This window comes from Gopherus flavomarginatus, chromosome 3 (genome assembly GCF_025201925.1).
Source record: "Gopherus flavomarginatus isolate rGopFla2 chromosome 3, rGopFla2.mat.asm, whole genome shotgun sequence".
NCBI classification, from domain to species: domain Eukaryota; kingdom Metazoa; phylum Chordata; order Testudines; family Testudinidae; genus Gopherus; species Gopherus flavomarginatus.
In genome coordinates this window covers 104597226-104621408 of record NC_066619.1, presented here as the reverse complement: position 1 = coordinate 104621408, position 24183 = coordinate 104597226, and the positions used below count along the sequence as shown (strand labels likewise).

The following is a 24183-nucleotide window of genomic DNA, read 5'->3' as shown; positions in this document are numbered from 1 at the left end:
GCCTCGGGGCTCACGATGCGCCGAATTTCTTGGCTGCAGGTCTCTGGCCTTCCACCGGAGCTCCAACATACAATCCAGGACCTCCCCTTTGAAGGCCAGGGCCTATTTTCGGATAAAACAGACCCTAGACTAAAAGACCTCAAGGACAACAGGATCATAATACGGTCGCTGGGCATGCATACGCCGGCGACACAGCGCAGGCCATTCCGGCAGCAGAACCAGCAGCAGCGGCGGCGGCCGTACCCTCAGTTCCGCCCGCGGCAGGACCTCTCTAGGCGCCGAGGCAGGAACAACCGCCGCAGGCAGTCTGGTGGTCAAACGGGGCAGAACCAAGGCTCCGCCAAGGCCCCTCCAGGGCCTAAGCCTTCATTTTGAAGGTGCGCCCGAGGTCGCAGTACCAGTTTCCCCTCCGGATCTCTCCCCGCAGTTTTCCAACCGCCTTTCTTTTTTCCTCCCGGCGTGGACCCGAATAACGTCGGACCGTTGGGTCTTGCATACGGTGCAGGCCGGTTATCGCCTGCAGTTTTCTTCGCCCCCACCCTCCCACCTACCATCCCCGTCCCTCTTCAGGGACCCCTCTCATGAGCAATTCCTCCGTCAGGAGGTGCACACGCTCCTTGTCAAGGGAGCCATAGAGGTGGTTCCGGAAAACGAGAAGGGCAAGGGATTTTATTCCCGTTACTTTCTAATCCCCAAGTCCAAGGGCGGCCTCAGGCCCATCCTCGACCTGCGGGAACTCAACAAGTATGTCGTGTAGTTGAAATTCCGCATGGTATCCCTTGGAACCATCATCCCATCCCTGGATCCCGGAGACTGGTACGCCGCCCTCGATATCCAGGACGCTTACTTTCACATCTCCATTGCCCCCCAACACAGGTGTTTCCTCCGCTTTGTGGTCGACCGCCAACATTATCAATTTGCGGTCCTTCCGTTTGGCCTCTCTACGGCCCCGAGGGTGTTTACAAAATGCATGGCAGTCGTCGTCGCACACCTTCGACGTTGCCGCATTCACATCTTCCCCTACCTGGACGACTGGCTGATCCGAGGCACATCGGAGCTGCAGGTCCGCGACCATGTCGACAGGATCAGCACCCTCTTTGCGGCCTTGGGCCTCGTCATCAATGTGGACAAGTCTACTCTGCTCCCCACGCAGCGGATAGAGTTCATCGGGGCCGTTGTGGACTCTACCCTGGCCAGGGCCTTGCTACCCTTGCCCAGGTTCCAGTCGTTGTCGGCCATCATTCTACATTTGCAGGCGGCCCCGCTGACCTCTCTACGAACATGTCTGGCCCTTCTAGGCCACATGGCAGCCTATACGTTCGTAACGGCATATGCCCGACTCTGCATGAGGCCTCTTCAATCATGGCTCATTGCGCAGTATCGGCCGGCCAGACATTCGTTGGACACAGTCATCACCGTTCCTCAGCAGGTGCTGGACTCTCTTCGCTGGTGGCTGGACCAGTCCGTAGTCTGTGCGGGGCTCCCGTTCCATCCGCCCCAACCCTCGGCATCCCTGACCACAGATGCCTCAGATCTGGGCTGGGGGGCACACTGCGGCACCCAGAGAACTCAGGGCTTGTGGACACCTCAAGAGATCAACCTCCATATCAACATACGAGAGTTGAGAGCGGTCCGCCTTGTTTGTCAAGCGTTTGTCCATCTCCTTCAAGGTCGTTGTGTCGCGGTGTTCACCGACAACACGACGACCATGTTTTACATCAACAAACAGGGCGGCACCAGGTCCTCTCCCTTGTGTCTCGAGGCAATGCGTCTCTGGGAGTTTTGCATAGCCCATTCGGTTCACCTTTCCGCCTCCTATCTCCCGGGAGTGCGGAACACTCTAGCGGATCGGCTGAGCAGATCCTTCCGTTCGTACGAGTGGTCCCTCTGTCCGGACGTCGCCCTCTCACTCTTCCAGAGGTGGGGTTGTCCCCGGATGGACCTCTTCGCGTCCAGGCAGAACAGGAAGTGTCGAGCATTCTGCTCCTTCCAGGGTCGGGAACCAGGGTCTCTAGCCGATGGATTCCTGATCCCATGGACAGCCCACCTGTGTTATGCATTCCCTCCCGTTCCGCTGATACACAGGGTTCTCCTCAAGGTGCGCAGGGACAGAGCCCGGGTGATTCTCATAGCTCCAGCATGGGCCAGACAGCATTGGTACCCCATGTTGCTGGACCTCTCAGTAGCCAATCCGGTTACCCTTCCCCTTCATCGGGACCTGATCACTCAGGACCACGGCAGGCTCTGTCACCCGGACCTTCTGTCTCTACACCGTACGGCATGGCTCCTGCATGGTTGACAGGTTCCGAGTTGCGCTGTTCTACCCCGGTTCGGGAGGTGCTCATGGGCAGTAGAAAGCCTTCCACCAGGGCGACTTACTCAGCTAAGTGGAAGCGTTTCTCCTGCTGGTGTTCAGAGAAAGCTCTTCGCCCTATGGAGACTCCTGTCACCACTATTTTAGACTACATCTGGTCCCTCAAGACCCAGGGTCTGGCGTTGTCGTCCCTCCGGGTCCACCTAGCGACCATCTCCGCGTTTCATCCTGGAACGGACGGATGTTCTGTCTTCTCCCACCCTATGGTGGCGAGATTCCTGAAGGGACTGGAGCGGCTCTATCCACAAATCCGCCCTCCGGCCCCTTCATGGGACCTCAACCTGGTCCTATCTCGGCTCATGGGCCCTCCATTCGAGCCATTAGCTACTTGCTCCCTGCTCTACCTCTCGTGGAAGACCGCCTTCCTAGTGGCCATTACCTCAGCTAGACGAGTGTCAGAGCTGAGGGCCCTCACAGTGGACCCACCGTATACCGTCTTCCATAAAGACAAGGTACAGCTGAGGCCTCACCCTGCCTTTCTTCCCAAGGTGGTCTCAGCTTTCCATGTTAACCAAGAGATTTTCCTCCCAGTCTTTTTCCCAAAGCCCCATTCGTCCCGCAGGGAGCAACAGCTCCACTCGCTAGATGTCTGTCGGGCGCTAACATTTTATGTGGACAGGACCAAACCCTTCCGCAAGTCCCCCCAGTTATTTGTGGCGGTAGCGGACCAGGTCAAGGGGCTGCCGATTTCCTCCCAGAGGCTATCTTCCTGGGTTACCTCCTGCATCAGGACCTGCTATGACCTGGCCCACGTTCCGACGGGCCGTGTGACTGCTCACTCCACCAGAGCACAGGCATCATCGCTGGCTTTCCTTGCCCGCATGCCAATCCAAGAGATTTGTATGGCGGCGACCTGGTCATCGGTCCACACATTCGCTTCCCATTACGCCCTGGTTCAGCAGTCCAGAGATGATGCGGCCTTTGGCTCTGCAGTACTCCGGGCCGCGACCTCTCACTCCGACCCCACCGCCTAGGTAAGGCTTGGGAATCACCTACCTGGAATGGATATGAGCAATCACTCGAAGAAGAGAAGACGGTTACTCACCTTTGTAACTGTTGTTCTTCGAGATGTGTTGCTCATATCCATTCCACACCCACCCTCCTTCCCCACTGTCGGAGTAGCCGGCAAGAAGGAACTGAGGAGCGGGCGGGCCGGCAGGGGTATATATCTGGTGCCATACTGGCGCCACTCTAGGGGGCGACCTGCCGGCCCACTAGGGTTGCTAGGGTAAAAAGTTTCCAGCAGACGTGCACGCACGGCGCGTACACCTACCTGGAATGGATATGAGCAACACATCTCAAAGAACAACAGTTACAAAGGTGAGTAACCGTCTTTTCTGGAGTTTTTTCTTTTTTGTTATCTCCATTTGATTATTTAAAACTGCTGGTTGTTGAAGTTAATTTATTTGTGTTTTAATATTAATTTTGTCAGTTGTTATTGTAAGTCTGATTATTGGCAAGACACTCAGCTTTTGTGTGGGCATTGTTTTTAATGTTCTAAATAAAGAAAAATAAAGAAGAACATCCCCTTTTTGTAGTCTGTGAGGGAAGTAATGACATAAGGCAAGGGAAATGCAAAAGAATCAAGGACAAGTTCAGGGACGTGAGAAGATAAGATGTACTTGAACTCAGGTACTTCTCTTGGTTATGCTTTCCATGCTAAAGGAAAGGAGAAGACTAATGGATGTGCCAATAACGTCGAAAGAAGGTGTTTGGGTTCATAGAGCTTTGGAATGCTTTTCATGTTGAGCAGTGGCTACAGTCTGTGTAAGCAGAAAGAGTAGTAGTAACTTTCTGGGATTAAGCCTCACAGCATTGTTTACTGTATGTAGGCTTTAGACTAGGTATGACGTGCGTGGTGTTGGTATGTGTAACAGAGAATCTGGCATGTTCTTTTAATTTAAAAATGAGAAGTATAGAGCTTAAAAAGTGGATATGGAAATATATCCCATCTCACCATAGCCTGACATGTTTCCTTTTCCTTTATTAAAAATGTATTACCTTGGAAACCTCAGATATTAAATAACTTGTTTCCAGTGGACTCCAGTGGCTGTTGTGACATTTTTTTTGTTTTTAGTAAAGGCAGATAGTAGACATAATTGGACACTAGCAACAACAAAAATTATTTCTTTCTGACCACCATGGAATATTGTGAGACATAACAATGCACAGCAATCATTTAAATTACAGAGCTTGCTTTTGTTGTGGGCCTGAAAACACTGCTGTTAAAAAGAGGATGGCGAGGGAACCAAACCGTGATCCTCCATCTTCTTTTAATAAAATATTGTTATAATTAAGGTGCTAAACAGAGAGAGAAAAGTATTGTACCATTTAGTTTTTAGTATTTTATCCGCTTGTTTAGTAAACTCATTTCTATAAACTTGTAAATTCTAACAAACCAAAATTTCTTTAACGTTGATTTTTATTAAAAATGTCATTCAGAGGAGTTTATGTCTTGATGATTGGGTATGTAGGGTGGGAAACTGAGTCAGAAGTAAACCCAATTTAGGCTTAATCAGTTTTCGCCTTTATACAATTTCAGACAGAATTATTGTTACTTAGTATCTGGACATAAATTTGAAATAGATAATAACAGACAAGACAGAATAGGTAAATGGGCCCAAGTTACCACATTAAAGGGCACTAAGAAGTCCTTCCATGATGGTTGTCGCCTCCCCTGATCTCCTGGTCTGGTCCTTCAGTCCCATCCTTCAGTTTCTGGTGCAGTGCTTCTCCAGTTTGGGCCCATGTTAACATGGATCCTTATAAATCTTCATATCACAAATTATTTATCTTTATCCAGTTGGCTTTTAGCATATCACCACTTGATTATTTTTTTTAGCGTAACCTATACATTACACATGTCCGCAGGGACGTGATGCCAGCCACTTCAAGGAGTGGCGCAGGGCACAAGGGGGGCAATCCTGCAGTTGTAGTTTGCCCACCCCTGGCCTAGAAGTAGGCCAGGGGGGGCAGGCACGGGCTGCAGGAAATAGCCCTCCAAGCCGCGTGTTTGAGACCCCTGCATTACAGTGCAGCTAGCTACTTTCTGGTGCAGTACAATAGCTTTAGTAAACAAACTGTTGTTAAGCTGCACGAATGGTTAATAGAGGCAGGCTCTGCGGAGATGAACAGCCGGATACCAATTTACCAATGGGTAGAAAATGAAGTTGTTGTTGTTAAGACCACCTACCTTGTCTTGATTTCAGCTGTGAAATTTCCAGTCTGGGTTTTAAGCTAGAATATTTCATAGATAAATTCCTTTTTTTTTAAAAATGCTCGTCTATAAAGATTGGGTCCAAATCTACTCTGTTGCCCGACTGCAGCTATCTTGATTAATAACCCTACCTTCCATACCCTCCTTAAAATTCACTACTTTGATTAACCTGCGACATCTAATTTCCATTTTTGTTATTTACTTCTGTTCTTGTGTGTAACATAGCACTTCTAAAATAGAACCTGAATTTAAAGAAAAAACAAACAAATTTGGAACTGTCAAGCCAAACCACAATTGCAAATAAAAACAAACTAAAACACTCTCTACTCTGTTGCATCCCTTGTTTGTTATGTTTAGTTTAGGGCCCAAACCTGCCAATGCTACTAAATGTAGTTCTTCCTATTGGGAATAGTGCACTGACCTCCCTGGGATCAATTTATCAATTCAATAGCATTTGAATATTGAAATAGCATCTATCAGCATAGTATCTAAGTGTTGCTGTAAACTAATCATAGCAGTGAGTATTGTACTTGGGTGTTTGTAGGATCAGCCCATTAATTTGTAAACTCTTCTGAGCATATAGACATTGTCTTACGCTTGTAAAGCACTGTAACCTTCATGACACTGCAGAAATTGTAATTGAATTCAGTGGCATTTCAATTGTGTGGCTGAAGCAGAGTTTGACCTATTAAACTTAATACCATTCTATTAAAAAACTTTCAAGTACACCTTCAGTTAGCTAGATTGTCTTTAGCATTAGTATTTTATTTTTTTTTGGACAGTTAAGTACAGTACAAAAACATTAATTTGTCTTTATTCTTAAAATGCTAGCTATGGATGTAAATCACATTCTTGTTAAATTAATTCCAATATAACTTAAGTCTTGTTGGGTTTGTCATGCAGGTTAGTATCCAGCCTTCTGAATGGCACCGCTCTCTTCTTCTTCCTCAGTGCTGGCTGGGATTTATGAGTAGAACATACCATGCAGTTTTACAGGTAATTTGAGTTGTGTGGTGTTTTGTGTATTTTTCAGTTTTACCATCAAGGACTTCTCTGCAAATGGCAACATTTTTTTTAGAAAGACTCTGCATTTCAACTTGAATGCAAGAAAATTAAATAAAAATAAGGCAGGTCATCAAGTTAAAGGTTAATAAGAGTTCAGCCACAGCCAGCGTCTGGTGGAGGCAAATTTTGCACAGGTCTGGTTCCTGCTCAAGAATTGACACTCCTAGCCTTACTCCTGTTCAGAGTCCTACTGGAGTCGATGGTTCAGCCTGTGTATCACTATTAGAATTTGGGCTCTGACCTTGAATTTTTATCAATTATTCATTATTGAAAGGAATTGTATGAAAATACTGGAGAGTGGAACAATGCGGATAGAAAAGAAACTCAGCTCCCCTTCCAAAAAAAATTAAAATGTTTCATATAAGTCTGTTTCTCTCACACACACACACACACACACACACACACACACACACACACACACACACACACACACACACACACACACACACACACACACACACACACACACCCCTCTCTCTTTCTTTCTCTTTGTAATCCTTTGTTTCAGTCAGGACTAGAAAGAGAAATGCTGTCGTATTATAAGAGAGACTGTACTGGCAGTATTTCTGACCCACCCCAAAGCAGGAAGTACTGGAAATTTGACCAGAGAATCTGTTCCAGTAAGATTATGCAGCCTGATTTCCAGACCACAGACGTTCCAATCTATAAAATTGTAGCAATAAATAGCTTCCCTGTCAAAAGCAATGTATGGTTGGCTTTGTCCTGCTGTCGGGGATGATTCATGTTTTCTCCCATGTATGTCATGTGATACTAGACACTTTCATAGTCTGAGCAGCTCAGATTGCTGAGTAAATTCCAAAAGTTTCATGGAAGGTATCGTCTTTGGTGAGGTAATGTAACAGAATTTATACATGAATGAGGGAGCCATTAGAGTTACCATTTTCAAAACAAATCACTTTTTAGTTAGCACCAAATTGTCAGGTTTAAACACAGCCTTGTTTCAAAACAGAACTAGCAAACCTACTTTTTAAATAGTAATTTTAGGTCTTAACTGTAGAGAGTAGTACTTGTTGCCTATATTTTGTTGTTCTCCTCTTTCATCCGTCTACCTCAAACACTAAGATTTTGTGAAAAGAACAACTTTTACCAGCTCTGCTTCTGAAATCCTCTCTAGGATTTTCTGTCATTTACTGGAGCATTGAAGCATACCACTGTGCCTTTGAAGTTTGCTCTCATGTATTTATTTGCTCCTCTTTTCAGAGAACTAGAATAATTATACCTTATACTTCTGTAGCGCTTTTCATCTGATGCTGTAAAAGCACTTTACAAATATAAGTTACCATAGTTAGTTCGAACAAATAAGTAGTTCAGTATGCCTATGAGGAAGTGAGGGAGTTATATACCCATTTTACAGATTGAGGACTGAGGCACAGAGAGTCTAAGGGCTCAGTCCTGCAAGGTGCTGAGCACTCTATACCCAGTCTAGCAAAACATTTAAGTATGTGTTTTGCTTTAAGTACCTGAGAAGTCCCATTGAGAGTATGTACATGCTTAAGTGCCTTGCAGGATTGAACCTTAAAGGTATGTCTACACTGTAGCCGGGAGTGAGCCTTCTAGCCCAGGTAGACAGTCTCGTACTAGCGGACAGGTGTACTAATAATAGCAGTGCACTGGCAGAGACTCAGGCTAGCCACCCAAGCTCAGACCCAGGGGGTCAAGTGAGCTTGCACTCAAGTGGCTAGCCTGAGCCTCCATTGGTACAGCAACATCCATTTCACTATTTTTAGTACGTTGTCTCAAGCCCCACTCGAGGCATACTCCCAGCTGCAGTGTAGATATACCCACCGTGATTATGGTCATATAGGCCTGAACTTAGCAGTGTGCACAAACATATGCTTAGGTGCTTTGTGGAATTGGAATGGACTTAAACATGTGCTTAAAGTTGAGGATGTGTTTAGATGCTCTACTGAATCTGAGAATTGGATAATCAGTGACGGAGCTGGGAATGGAACATAGGAGTCCTGACTCCTGATCCTGTGTCTAACTACTATAATCAGACTTCTTTATTTTGTCTTAGTGCTTGTTTATAAGGAGTTTTAGTGCACAGTAAGACAGAATGTGAATCTACCGCAAATGAGCTGGCCATGTGACCTTGTTGCCACACACTAACGGTTCCACAGCGTGCTTGAAATGAAAGTGGGTCAGAACATGTTATGAATTCTGTTGTTGTGCACTAGAAGTTCCATAGTGTGCTTTGATGTACTTCCCTTTTAAGCACACTGTGGAACTTCTAGTGCGCAGCAGCAGCAGGGTCCACGTGGTCAGTTAGTACGTGGCAAGCTAGCTAGCCGAAGATTCACACCGTGGCTTGCCATGCACTAACTCTTTGTGTAGACAAGCCCTGATTCACTTTTTGTTAATGACATTTGGATTTTGCGGAGATTACTCTCTTGTGTTCTCAAGTTTTCATGATCATCCCATGTAAAGATGTTGAATGTTTGAAAAACAGTGCTTGTGCTCATATATTTTCCATCAAGGCTTAATAAAATCAGTGGCTATCTTGGGGGTGGAGGCTAAACCTAGACACCCATTCTCAGTCTCCTACTGAACAGATTTGCTTAACACCCTCTCAGATCACAAAAGCATCCCATAAACCACTGTGGGGAATCCAACAGCACTTCCTTTGAGGCACAGCTAGAACTGGCATGAAGGATTGCAAAGAGGACAGTCAGTGAGTAAAAGGTTGAGAAATTCTGGTTTAAATGATGCATTAAGTAAATAATAGGTTTTGCTGTCATTGTACCTTTGGTTTCCAAATCTTCTTCCCTGTGGGATACAAGTTTGTTGATCCTTCTTTGTTACGAGGGAATAAGTTTCCTTCCATCATTAGGAAGCTGGAACCATTTTCTGTCTATAGCAGCCACTCCACTCTCCCCAGAATCAAAAATTGCAATTCTTTCACTGAATACATTGTATATTACAATAGGATGTAGTATCAAGAACAATTAGGTCCAGTCATGACATGGATCTCAAGGGAAAGGTTACATCTGTTACCCAAGTGTTCCCCGCAGAAATCTCAGGATTATTACCCATGCAAGATCTCCTTCTGATTTACGTTGTGATTCTGCAGGGGAGACAGGCAGAGCTGGAGATGCAGTTAAAACATGGAAAAGAGGATCCTGAAGAGGTGCAGTACAAACAATTTACAGCCTGGCTCTGGTAAGAGAATCACTGTCTGCTCCTCATCACTTGTAACTGCAAGTGAGGGGGTCAAAAGGGTGGAGATACTTCAAAGGCTTTAATGTTGCAAGTTTAATCATCAGTATGAGTGCTAATGAGAAAAAACAGATATGATCTCTAATTTTACAGATATGATCTCTAATTTTAAAAAAGATGGAGAGAAGAGAGTGTAGGAAAGGATGCTTATATTCACAGATAGCTAACCCTTTGCAGTTTATGGAACCTAGTAGTGACAGTAGCTGGAAGGAATTGAAAACTGCAGTATTTTATATTCTGCTATATGAAAACCTTTTGCTCAGTGCATAATTGAGTAACAGACACAAAAAATATGCTGTCTTTATTGAATATGACTTTATATCATGTCAAGGCTTACATTTCTTGTAAAGACAGTCTTGGAGGAGGGAGCTTGGGGATGCATTCTCAGATACCATGATGAGCACAATATACAACTAGAGAGTGTGTGTGTGTGTGTGTGTGTGTGTGTGTGTGTTTTAAAGAAGTGTACTCTCTTCCAGATCTTCAGCTGGTGTAGTTCCCTTGAAGTCAATGGAGCTATGTTACTTTTACAGCAGATGAGGATTTAGTCATGTGTTTATTATAGATGTCTTTATTTCTCTCTCTCTCTCTCTCTCTCTCTCTGTGTATTTTATATGCATGTGTACACTTACACACAGTCAGGATGGTCCTTACAATAAATTTAAACCATGAATTGATATAAAGCCATAGTCAATAAGGAAAATGTAATTTCTTAATTATTTTATTCAACTAAGCACTGAGTATATGGTTGGTAAAATAGGCCTAATTCTCTCTTCTCTTGAAGCAGATTTTTGCCAATGGCACTGTATTTGATCCTCTGTATCCCATCAGGTATAAAGAGAAAAGTGTATGCTTTCCTAGAACTTCTGAGATAGGATGAAAGTAGAAGACATTCTTACAAAATTGCTTTTTAGGTCAGGGGACCAACAAAATCTGCCTTAGCCTCCTCTCCCCAGTGTTTGTAATTGCTTGACCTAAGCTATTAAATTAAACAGTTTTATAAAAAGTGATTTAATTTTGTGCAAGTGCAGATGCAAGTGCTAAGTCAGCAAAGGAACTGGGCTCCCAATTGTAAGGTTGAGTCTCTCTAGGCCTTTCCTCACGGGCTCAGACCTGTAAGGTGCTGAACACCCTTAATTCTCATTAACTTAAAAAGAGATTTGAGGTGCTGTGCACCTTACAGGATCAGATGAGGGTAAAAGGAGGGGCCAGCACTCAGAGACCTATTAGGTATTTATCAGTATTGCCCACTCTGAAATCTGACCTTGACGTTTGCAACAGTGGAGAGGGCAATACTGAATTTTACTGTTTAATGCATTTTTGCACCATTATATTGGTGTAAATGCTTTCAACTTAGGTGGGTTTTTTTTTTAGTGACTGTACAAAAACAAATATTGTACTTAAAATGAAACATTGATTTTATTCTTTAAAGTATGAATGACCTATACACTTTGTTTTATAGCTACAATTTCAAACATTTTATTATGTGCTGTAGAAATTTGATTGAAGGATAGGTATCTTTTTGGGTTGGATGACAGTCCTAGTTAAGATTTACTACTTCATATTGTAAATTGTGGTGTATGGGATTTATATATTAAAAAAAACTTGTCAGTATAAAAGATTTATGGCAGCTCATCCTCTGAATATGAATGCAAAACTAAACAAATGAAGTCAAGTAATGTGTTGTAAATTGATCACAGTAACATAGAAAGTATTCTAAGTGACCGTATAGTTTTCATTTCAATAAATGTAGACTATTGCACCACCTGATAGCTTAACCACACATAGTTATGTTCTGGACTATAATAAATGTTGGATAAATTGTTATAGTTCTCCATTGTAGAATATTTTCATTTTATTAGGCTGGGGCATAGAACATTGACCTGGAAAGCTATCTGCAATAGCTAGATGATCAGATTTATGGCTGCTGCATGAATTTGTATTTTCCACAATGTAGTATAAAATCAGATAAGAGCCTTTTTAGAGGACAGTTTTAATGGATTTAAAGATGTGAAAAATGCAAGATGGTATGTGACAATTTTTACTAGTTTACACTAAGTTTTATAAAATAAGTATTGGATGTGATGTTTGCTAACTGTGACCTGGTCTACACTACGCGTTTAAACTGATTTTAGCAGCGTTAAACCGATTTAATGCTGCACCCATCCACACAACGAGGCCCTTTATATTGATATAAAGGGCTCTTTAAACCAGTTTCTGTACGCCTCCCCGAAGAGAGGAGTAGTGGTGAAATCGGTATTGCCATATCAGATTAGGGTTAGTGTGGCCGCAAATTGACGGTATTGGCCTCCAGGCGGTATCCCACAGTGCGTCATTGCGACAGCAATCCGAACTCGGATGCACTGGCCAGGTAAACAGGAAAAGCCCCGCGAACTTTTGAATTTCATTTCCTGTTTGCCCAGCATGGAGCTCTGATCAGCACGGGTGGCGATGCAGTCCCAAATCCAAAAAGAGCTCCAGCATGGGCCGTACAGGAGATACTGGATCTGATCGCTGTATGGGGAGGCAAATCTGTTCTATCAGAGCTCCGTTACAGAAGACGAAATAAGAAAGCATTTGAAAAAATCTCCAGGCTATGATATAGAGGCCACAGCACAGTGCTGTGTGACAAGCGTAACGTAAAGCCAAAGAATCAAATGGACGCTCATGGAGGGAGGGAGGGGGTACTGAGGACTCCAGCTATCCCACAGTTCCCGCAGTCTCCGAAAAGCATTTGCATTCTTGGCTGAGCGCCCAATGCCTGTAGGGTCAAACACATTGTCCGGGGTGTTTCAGGGTATATGTCGTCAATTTACCCCCCTTCTCCCCTTGAAAGAAAAGGGAAAAAAGTCATTTCTTGACTTCTTTATATGTCACCCTATGTCTACTGCATGCTGCTGGTAGACGTGGTGCTGCGGCAATGAATAGCAGCATCCTCTCCCCTCCCCTCCCCGGTGGCAGATGGTACAATATGACTGCTATCCATTGTCATCATCAGCCCGTGAGTGCTCCTGGCTGGCCTCAGGTGAGGTCGGCCGGGGGCGCCTGGGTAAAAATAGGAATGACTCCCGGTCATTCCCGGTAGATGGTACAGAACGGCTGGTAACCATCCTCATCATAGCAACTCATACAACATAGTTGTAACAACCTAGCAGCAACATAGTTCCATCAGCCCCCCCCCCCCCTTCATGTATAAAGAAAGATTCTGTACTGTCTGGACTATTATAACAGCGGGATGCTGGGCTTCTCTCCCCCACACCGTTTAATGTCCTGCCTGGACTATCATAGCAGCTGGAGGCTGCATCCCCCTCATTTTATCTCACTAAAAAGTCAGTGTTTCTTATTCCTGCATTCTTTATTACTTCATCGCACAAATGGGGGACACTGCCACGGTAGCCCAGAAAGGTTGGGGGACAAGGGAATCAACGGGTGGGGTTGTTGCAGGGGCACCCCCCGTGAATGGCATGCAGCTCATCATTTCTGCGAGATCTGACATGGAGCGGCTGTGCTCTCTGGTTCTCTGTTACACTGGTTCTCTAGTACACTTGCCCCATATCCTAGGCAGGACTGACTCTATTTTTAGATCATCCATAAAGGAGGGATTGACTCGGGGAGTCATTCCCATTTTTGTCTTTGCGCCCCCGGCCAACCCCAGCTAAGGCCAGCCAGGAGCACCCATGACAGCAGCAGACGGTACAGAATGACTGATAACCGTCATCTCATCGCCAATTTACAATGGCACAGCAGACGGTACAGAATGACTGGTAACCATCTCTGTTACCTTGCAATGGCAAATGAATGCTGCTGTGTAGCGCTGCTGTGTAGCACTGCAGTACCACCTCTGTCAGCGGCATCCAGTACACATATGGTGACAGTGACAAAAGGCAAAACGGGCTCCATGGTTGCCATGCTATGGCGTCTGCCGGGACAATCCAAGGAAAAAGGGCGCGAAATGATTGTCTGCCTTTGCTTTCACAGAGGAAGGAATGAGTGACAACATTTATCCAGAATCACCCACGACACTGTTTTTGCACTATCATGCATTGGGATCTCAACCCAGAATTCCAATGGGCGGGGGAGACTGCGGGAAATATGGGATAGCTACCTACATTGCAACGCTCCGGAAATCGACGCTAGCCTCGATACATGGACGCACACGGCCGAATTAATGTGCTTAGTGTGGCCATGTGCATTCGACTTTATACAATTTGTTTTACAAAACCGGTTTATGTAAAATCGGAATAATCTCATCGTGTAGACATACCCATAGAGTGGTCAATTGGAGGACTAGAGGGAAATGTAATGTATAATGTGCTAACTTTACTTTTTGTCTCTCCTGCAGGGTCAGAGACATGCTGACTGATGTTATCAAGGGTGCTTCAAAGTAAGAATTGTTCCTTTATTAGAGGCTAGAGAGTGATTTCCTCTGTTTTTTTTTTCATTGTGTGTGATGTAAGCTAATATTTCCTATTGATGTGATTTGAACTCATAGCCACAGGTATAAGGATATGCGCTTTCCCTCCATGTACTGCATTGTATAGTTGGCTAGGTGCATTTTCTGAAGAATTAGGCATAGGCTACTCAAAAGGCAGAGTACTACTCTGTGCACTGTTGGTGCAATCTTGTATGGCAAAGAATTTTCCTGAAGTCATTCTTTTTATAATTTTATTCCTCTCAGCTGTCTCTGGGGTGGAACATCACCTCTTTAAAGCTAACCCATTGTCTCTCACTCTTAAGTGTTCCTGCTTGTGTCCAGACCCCTCTCCCTCCTGAAGGTAGATGCAGATACATGTTTTCAGGCTGTCACTGGCATGTTAGCTCATGGCATTGGGTTAGCAGTGAACACTCTGGTTCCACCATCAGTCATTACTGAAAGACTTTAGGAATGGTTGCTAGTGGCTTGATTTCTTCCCTGTGTACATGTACTTCATTGATGGACATCACTTCACTGTACTCTGTGGTTGGTTAACCTGGATGACAGCTTCTTGTACTTGACCAGACAGGTGCCAAAAGCCACGAATCTGGATAAAAATAACTCTTAAAATCACAAACTCTGCCCTGGAGATCGCAGCAGTGATAGAACCACATTGCTATTTATCATAGGCTGATTCAGTGGGTGGTACCTGCTGGAGCTGCAGAGAAGATTAGTCTTAAATATATTGGGAAATTCAGAGTTCTGGCAGTTCTAGATATTCAAATTTTCTGTAAAGATTTTGACGGTTTTTGCCTTTTTAACCACGCAGCTGTTCTTGGTGAATGCTGCTGTTGGAAATGTTCACATCCACATGCTTCCCTGCCAATCTTCCTTCAGGTAGTTCACTCCTGGGTAGAGGAGGAGATGAAGAAGAGGAACTGATTACAATTGAACTCTATATTTTAGCTATTCATTAAATGCCTATGAAAAGTTAGAGAAGTAAAGGTTGAAATCCTTTGTGTAACTACTATAAAGAGCAACATACAATACAGGGACATAATGAACTCTCAGAATGTCATTTCCTGGCTCTAAGTAACAAGAGCCAATTTATTGAAAAAGAATGTACAAGGTTTTTGTCATGAAAATAGTTCACTGGTCAAATTAGTTCATTAGGTAACTTTTCACTCTTGGTTCCTGGGGTTACACTCTCTTCATGGCTAGCTTCAAGGGATTTCCCATGGACAAACCATGCCGCTGGAGCTTTTGCTATGTTTTGTGTTTTTTCGTAGTCTAACTTCAGTAAATTCCAGGATAAAATGGTCTAGTCTTTCAAACATTTTTGGTTTTTCTCATAGAACCTAGTGATTTGTGGGTCTGTGGTGTTGTCTTTATGCTGACAGGTTGATATTCTGTTCTATGACAGTAGAATGTTTTTTATGAATTTAAGGCATCCAGGTGAGGGAGGCCAGTTTAAACGCGTCTAACAGTTGAGGCATTTTAGAGTGCAACCACTGTCACTAGCAATAGACATAAAAATAAATGACTACATCAATAAATTCAGAAGTGATTTAAGGTAACAGAAGAAGAATACTCTGAGAAATGTACTAGCCACCTAATCAATTTATTTTAGCTCTCTCTGATCCGGAGTGGTCTGAGTTTAGTGTCCCAGAGCTGAAAAGTCAGTGACATTCCATTAAGATACTCATCTGCCTTATCAAAAAAACTATTTTCAGATGCAAAAAGAAATTCCTAAAGACAGGAGAATGGGTTTGAGCTTTCAGAGTAATACATATTTATAGTAGTAGTTGAGCAGTCTTTCTGGATATGCAATACAGTGATGCAGCATGTAAAAACGGAAACTGAAATGTAGAATACTTCATTTAACCAGTACCGTATATTACATCAGCATCCAGTATGATGGTATTTCACATGTTCTATTCTACATAATACCTAAAAGGTAGACTACAGGATTACAAAAGAAGTACTTGGAGCCTATTTTTGCAGTCCTTTTTCTGGACATAATTTGAATGCCAATATCTTTGTTTTGGGAAAATCTTAAGAAAAAGTATCTCAAATAATTTAGCAGGAAAGGCTCACAAGAGTACCTGTTCCCTAGCAATTTTCAAAATCAAGATGATAGCAATCTAAATTTTAATTGATGGGAAAACTTGGATATGAAAACCCAGTTTTCCTCTTCGTCATTTCTAGTACATACACAAGCACAGAGCCTCAAAAGTGCCTAACCGTGGCTGTAGTGTATTGTAGCATAATTCATATTTAAAAGTGTCAGTGCTGGCCACAACTCTAGTTGCACCTGATGTCTCACAAGGTAAAAAACTTGGTGCTGGTTTTCTCTATATAATTTCATTGACATTTAGGATTTTTTTATGCGTTTTAACCTTGGCAGACATGATTACTGCTTCACTGCCTGATTCCTATATGCTGAAAGAGTATGGCTAAGCCACTCATGCGCCTAACTCCACAGCTACTAGAAACTGATCTGTTTATAACAAGAAACTTTAAAATAGCCAAAATACTGAGGGAGCGTACATTTACCCAGCATTGTCAGCAAATCCTGTGCACAGCTATGAGAGTATCCCAATCTGTGTACCAGGGAAGAGTTGCATTTCTGTGCTAGCACATATTGGAACTTTTTCTTTATTACATTTATATGAAATCTTAATGCTCTGTGGTAAGAATGCCACACAACACTCAGCTGCATAAAGCTTTATAGCCAGGTAAGACTGTGGCTTGTTTTGTGGCGCTGTGTGTGTATACGTTCCACTGCTGCTACTGTAATAAGCACCTACCTCTCCAAGCACTGCATGCTTTTGGAAGAGTGTGACTGCTAGACTCAGCTATGTTAAGTTTTTTGCAAGATTAGTACACCATCAGACAAATTATATAGAAAGAATTTTAGATCTTTTCAGCAAAAGCAAAATATATAAATAGTGTGAGGCAGACTATTTAGCTTCAACAGACTTTCTTTAGTTGCAGCAATAGTCTCTCTCTCTTATATACATATACACACACGTTTGTGTTAGGCTTTGGATGACAAAGAGGCAAAAAGAAAACTATTGAAACAGTAAGCTTAGTTTCCTCCCATCTCACTGTGATGTGAGGGTGAGATGTGGGACACTTGCACTGGGTCAGTGAACCATCTGAGATAGTTGTTAACTTTGAGAATCTTGCTGAAAGGTTGGTATTTGCTATACGGAACACTGGTGGCATGTGCTTTCCCAATTACTAGTGTGTTTCATTACCTCAATCTCTTATGTCTCATTAATTACTGTTTATTCTTTTCAATAGAGACAGCCCAGTGGTGAAAGGAAACTCTATCTTAGCTTTAACTGGCCTTGCTGTTGCTGTGGCAAAATATGAAAATAGCCTTTCTTCAGACACTGAAGTAGGACCAGAGGTGAGTTGAACCTTAGAAACACCGTTTTGTCATCTTAATGTGACTTACAATCAAAGCAAACTGTGACATTGCATGGCTGAGAGGTCTGATAATGGAACACAGAACCCCTCACTCTCTCATATCTGTTCATATCCAGTCCTGCTCAGTAGTGACCATCTACTAGGTCTGCTCTGTGTGAAATCAACCTAGTGGTCTCAATCTGAGTGTGTCCTCCTCACACAAAATGCCACAATTGACACATTTGTTGTCAGTATTGTCAGAGCAGAGAAAGATCCAGTAGATGTTGAGGCTCCCCCACCTGCTTTATCCAGATTAGACTTAATAAAATGTTTTGAGAGAGTTTGCAGTGCCACTGCCTGTGCGCTACCTGTACTGCCGCTCAATAGGGACTGGCAATCTGGCACTTGTCATGAGCTCTAAATTCGCACCTGGAAAAGATCATTTGTTTTAGAAATAGATATATCCACAGTATGTGTAGGTGTGTGATTTATGTATATAAATAATTACATACACAACTTTTGTCCTTATGTCCTTTACCTCAGAATATAGGCACTGGCATTCTTCTTATGTTGACCTCAATCCTTAACCTTGGTGCATAATTTGGTCAGGCAAGGAGAACCTCCATTCTGCTTGAAGATCATTATTAACATGAATCTATTTTTCAGCTAGTAAAGTATTGATGAGTTGCTGGTATTTCCCAGTGTAACACAGTACAAATTGATAGATAGTTTGGCTCAAGAAGCTGCTTGTAACACTTCAAATAATAGAAAATATAACTAGGAGAAGAGGGAAATGTGGATTGTAGCTAAATGTGAAAAGTTGGATTATTATGCTCAACCTTTCAGTGCAATAGAAACACCACAAACTAGTAGTCTGAATCTGTCTTATGTTAATTACCTTCCCACTGGGTCTGTATGGGCTGGAAGAACTGTAAAGGGCCCCAGCAGCTGGGAATGCCACACACTGTTCTGTCTAGGTCAGGAACAGTTTTGACAGGCTCTGGAAGGACAATAATTCAGCCTTTTTATTGATGAAAAACATGGTCATGATGCAAAGCCCTAAGGAGGTTAAAGTGAAAAAAAGTATGTATCTTTAAGACTCAAAGGACTTCAGAGTGAGAGGAATGAAGATTTACTTGATACATTGTGGTCTCCCAGTATTCTTGACCCAATGCCAGAAAAATCCGCCTGTTGTCTCCATCATGTAGCTGGTTTTCAACCTGTTGACTTCCTGAAGATTCTTCTGAAACCCAGTGTCCATTAGTTTACTGTGGTATCTTGCTACTAGGTCAATCTTTGTCCCAGTTATTTGGACTCACTGTTAATATTTGTTTAATTCTTGCATTTTTAGTGTTTTTACTTTGATTAATAGCAGCTGTCAGAACAGAGTGGAGCATTTTACAGTAGTGTGTGTTTGAGATTTTGCCAAAGTGTTGAAGACCCTGCCTGTGTAAGCTCCAAAGAAGGCTGGAACTTGAATTTGATTTAAACAACTTATGTTTTCAGAAAGTCAGCCTTATTCTCAGAGGTGTGACATTAGCACTTGTTAGGGAACTGAGTGAGCTGCAGAGCCTTTTCACTTATGGGTCACCAGTTTGACTCTAGATCAGCTCAGTGGCAGTTAAAAGTTGTTTCCACCTAATGGAAATTTTGGTAGTTTCTGTATGAGAGGTGTGGGTGTGACCCATTCCATGTTCCATATCACAAATTCATTCCCATCTCTTTTCACTAGATTTCAAGCTCTTTGGGGCAAGGGCAGTCTCTTACGAAAGTGTTTGTGCAATGCCTAGCACGATGGCTGGTTGGATTCTCTAGCAAGAGCTCCTGAAACAGGGGCAAAAATTGCATTGTGTGATTAATTTGTAAGAATTGGCAACACTGTAAATTGCCATAGACAGTTATGGGTGGGAAGAGTTCAAAAAATCAGAAAACAGACCCCAAAGCCATGATTTCATCAATTCACAATGTTTGAACTTTTTGGGTTGGCAATACTGAATTTTTATGAGTGACCTTCAGGAGCCTTTCCAGTTAGTTCTTCTAGGAAAACAAGTAGGGAAGCATTAGTAAATAGCCCCGTTAAAGAACTGACTTCTGAATTGTGGGAAAAACTACGTCTATATCTCAGTACGTTTGTTCAACTGTGGTTTTAAACACATCTTATCAAGCTAATGAGCAAAAAATATAATGACATATGCTCTGTCTGCAAGTTCCTGGGTCATATTAGTGGAAATAGTACTTCTGGGAAATGGAATGAAGTTCTTCTCCATAAGAGGTGCCAGAGAGCAAATTCAATCAAGCGAATTCATAAAATATTTGTATCCTGAACGCCCACAACTGCTATTCACTTACAGCTACTAAATTAACTTGTTATAACATGAAATATTGAAATAGGGCCATGTGATTTCCTATTCCAAATGACAGGGTTTTTTTCATCTTTTCTCAAGTGGAATAATCATCTTTATTCTGTCCTGCGTTCTATTTCTAGCTCTGTCACAGTCTTTAGGGGACCTTTAGCAAGTCTCAATCTATTTGAGCCTGTTTCTTGAGTTGTAGAGTGTCCCAGACACATTTTAAGGCTGGCTTTGTTCATTTTGTAAAGCACCTTGAGAAACTCGAGTGGAGAACAGTACATAAGCACACAATATTTGTTATTGTTATTTTGCTAACAGTGTTATGACTGATGCACATACTGCTTCCTATTTCTGAGAAAATTGTCTGTTATCCATTTTATTTCTGTGTCGAGGGAAAAGATCTTTTTAGGACTGAGAAGGGAAATTACAGTCTGTTACTGGGGGCATGGGTCAGGGTACTGTATTGCTAGAGGTACCATCCATACATGGCACACTTTAATCCATGCATCATTTACTGCATTGGTAAATTGCACTTCCTGGGTCATAGTGAGACCTCAGTTTACTGTTTATTTTCTGTGTGCATGTTCTGTTTATGCATCTGTTGTTTTAATACATTCTGTTCTTGCTACAGCACAAACAATTAAACAGAATATGAAAAGATGCTGTTTGACTGAGACACAAATTGTGGTCCTGTCTGCCCGTATATAGTGGCTGCCCACATAAAATTAAAGATCCCATGTCATTTTTCAAGAGATGAAAAATATTTAACTATAGTGTCCTTGGAGAATATCATGCTGTCCATTCAGCCTGAAAATTTTCAAGTTTTCATACATGATTTTTGTTTCCACATTTAATTTATGCCAGGCTCTAGGAAAATTGAAACAGCCAGTTACTTGCTCATGTTGAGCCATAACAGTTTAGGGCTGTGTTTTTTCCCCTGTACTGCTGTTAGTTTTGGGCCTGATTCAGTGATCTTTGCTGTCATTGAATAATACCTTATTCTGCTAACTTCATGGAATGATTTGTGGGAATAAAATGTGCTACTCGTGAGTAAGAGTGGCAGAATTAGACCCTTGTTGCGTAGCTAAATACTTCATAGTTCGCACATCAGCTGCTGAATCTGTCTTCCGTCCTTGAATGTGGCCTGGTTTAGGAATAGAAATGAATGAATATTTGAAAGCTGTTAGTTAATGTTTATTGGCTTATGTCATTTTTTCATTACCTATAGACTGAACCTGATTTTCTTCCCACAAAACACTGGATTTCTATGGTGATAGAAACACTCCTTAGTATTGTGAACAGTCGCTATCGCGCTAAAGGTCAAGTTTTCCCTTGGTTCTACCAGGTACGTCTAGAAGTATAAAAATATATAAAGAAAGAGGGTAAAACAGTAACTATTATAGGCAAGAGAATAGGTATTTGGATTTAGTGATCTTAATGTTGATGATTGTATGAAATAATTGTTTAATCTTGGTTTTACTGATGCTATTAATTCTTGCAAAAAGATGTGTGGGAGAATGAGAAGACTTTATTTTATTTTTTAGCAAATTTTGCTTCTTATTTTTATATTTTTTCCTCAGATTTTTTCCTTCAACTGTCTCTTGAATTTTCTTCTCTGTTTGAGTTTCAGCAGTTATTGCTATCTATTTCTTTCTAATTTTTTTTTGCTGTTTAAAAAACCCCCAACCCTAAGCTCCATAACATTTCAACCTGCATGTACAAAACTTAACAATAAAACTTTAGCATATCAACCTAAATAGATTCTCACACCACACCACAAATCAAAATTCTGAGTTTGAATAAAAACATGGCTCTTAAATCATGCTCTGTAGGTTGTATAACTCTGACTCTGAATGGGGAGTTATGCAGTCAAGGTCCTTCCCTTGAAAATGCTTTGCTCAACTCCCATATCTAGGGACTATTAGCAGAAGCATCCTATCTGATTTCAGACTTATAACTAGAACCTAAACCATGAACCTGAACTCCTTGAATAGCATCTGAAGGTGAACTGGAAGCCAGTGTAGTCTTCAGGAAACAGGTGTCATATGTTCTGTGCAGATACCAATGCTAAGTACATTGCAACTGTGTTCTGCATTAGCTAAAGCTTCCTTTCTAGATTGTCTTCAAAACTGTATCCTTGTATAGAACACCTTGCAGGAGGAGCCTCCAAGGGCACTGTATAACAGTGAGCCTTATTGAAAAAGGGTGAGCATACTCCTTTCCCAGGGGAAGACACAACTTCTGACCCTATCTACGTTCTTCTATCTACCTAATAATATCACGTTGATCTGAGCTTCAACCACCTTGCCATTATCTATGCTTCTGTCTTGGCCAGTCTGCAGGGAAAGCAAAGAAACCACATAGCTTGGATTAGATGAGAGGAACATAGAGTGGAGTGTAAGCCATGTGATGGAACCGCAGCTCCAGTCCTCTCTCTGTCTCCCTAGTGGCCTCACATAGACTGAACAGAAGGGAGCTAATAGAATGGTTCCTGAGAGAAGTGCAAGAGGTGACTCAGGATGAATGAGCATTTGTACACGGACTCTGTCTACAATCTCTGTGAAAGGAAGGAACTGAACCATAAAGGGTGGTCACATCCAGTCACCTCAACAAAACCTCAAGGGCAACAGTACTGAAGACTGATAGTTCTAAAAGAGTTCATACCAACCCTAGTCCTTTCTCATCACCGGGGGAGGGCCCAGACCACCAGAACCAGTGCAGTTTTAACACCACTTGCAAATATAATGCCAGACTGCCAAGGGCCAAGGAAATCTATAGACTCAGTTGGTACTAGAGTTAATACATTGCAATCTTCTAAAACACTTGCCTCCAAAAGTGGTACAATTTAAAAATACATTGTATTTTTGAGACGGAGTCCAGGGAATTCATTCACAGCAGTTCCCTCTTCCAAAAATACAATATATTTAAAAAAAAAATTTCTTTCTCAGTCTGTAAATTTCAAACGACAAAGCCTCCTGTAGAAATCACCACTCAACAGGATACCTGGCATTCTGATTTGAATCTTTTTCTTCCCATAATTATATATAAGCTAATACACATATAGTAGGCTATTGCGTATAATCAGCTTTTATTTATAGCTTTGTAAATAGAGACAGTTACAGGGATTTCGGCTTTTAAAATGGAAAGGAATTTGAAGCCTTTGTGGTGAATAATCTGTCTCCTGAGAAGCTTTTCCACCAAAAATTTTTCAGGATCTGCTGATGTTTTTCCATTCTGGACTTGATGCTTTCCCACTGCTAAAACAGCATTTTTTTTTTCTTCCTGATAAATTCCTGGCTTTCTGTAATTACAGAATCGCATGCCTGTTTTTATTTACACATACATGAGTTGGATCATTCTACTGAATATTTTAGCAAGAAAGCTGAATATGAAAAGAGAGAAATGTATTTATGCTCAGACCAGCTATTGAATTCCTGTTTCCCTCACCCATTTTGATTTAATTCCATATTTACTCATTCTGTTTTGATTCTAGAAGGTATATTTTCAATTACCATATTATTGAACTGGTTGTGAGGGGAAAGGAAATGTTGCTGGAGGCAAAGCTATGAAATACTATATGTTCCCAAATAGAAATGCAATTACAGTACTGTATGCTGTATATTTTTACATTCCTAAAATACTGTTTTCCCTCACAAATTGGAGAAAAGAACAAAAAAGTCTTTTTTTTAATGTGTCCTAGAAATCCTATTCTGGTGAAAACACAGCCAGTGCTATTGCTCGCTCCTGTGCAGCCACTGCTTTGTCTCTCTTGGTGCCAGTTTTCATTGTATCCTGCAAGGAGAAGGTTGAGGAAGTCCTGAGTGTACTGACTGCCAGGTTACCTGGGAAACCAAATGCTGATGAGTCTCAAGCTGTTCAAATCCACATAGGCCTTGCTTTGGGGATGTTTATCTCACGTTTGTTTGAAGAAAAAGTAAGGTATGGATTACAGTCTACAGCAGGTGTGTAAATAACTAACTTCTTCCCCTTCCCGTAATGTGGCATTTAAGTTCTGCAGAATAAAGTGTTTACATTTTGTAGTCTAATGATTCCCAAGGTCTTTTGCAAGATTACTTAAGACATCTTTTTTATTTCTTGATTAATCTCT

General features: G+C 42.2%; 1 protein-coding gene across 8 annotated transcripts in view; it reads left to right on the top strand.

Annotated features, from left to right (window-relative positions):
- FOCAD (focadhesin) overlaps window positions 1-24183 on the top strand; it is a 210354-nt gene that overhangs the window by 148480 nt on the left and 37691 nt on the right. For all 8 annotated transcript variants that reach the window (XM_050944099.1, XM_050944101.1, XM_050944100.1 and 5 more), the window contains 6 exons: window positions 6495-6587; window positions 9748-9836; window positions 14236-14277; window positions 17617-17725; window positions 21304-21420; window positions 23776-24014. In XM_050944099.1, the coding sequence (XP_050800056.1) occupies window positions 6495-6587; window positions 9748-9836; window positions 14236-14277; window positions 17617-17725; window positions 21304-21420; window positions 23776-24014 (689 nt within the window). The remainder of the gene's footprint in view (window positions 1-6494; window positions 6588-9747; window positions 9837-14235; window positions 14278-17616; window positions 17726-21303; window positions 21421-23775; window positions 24015-24183) is intronic.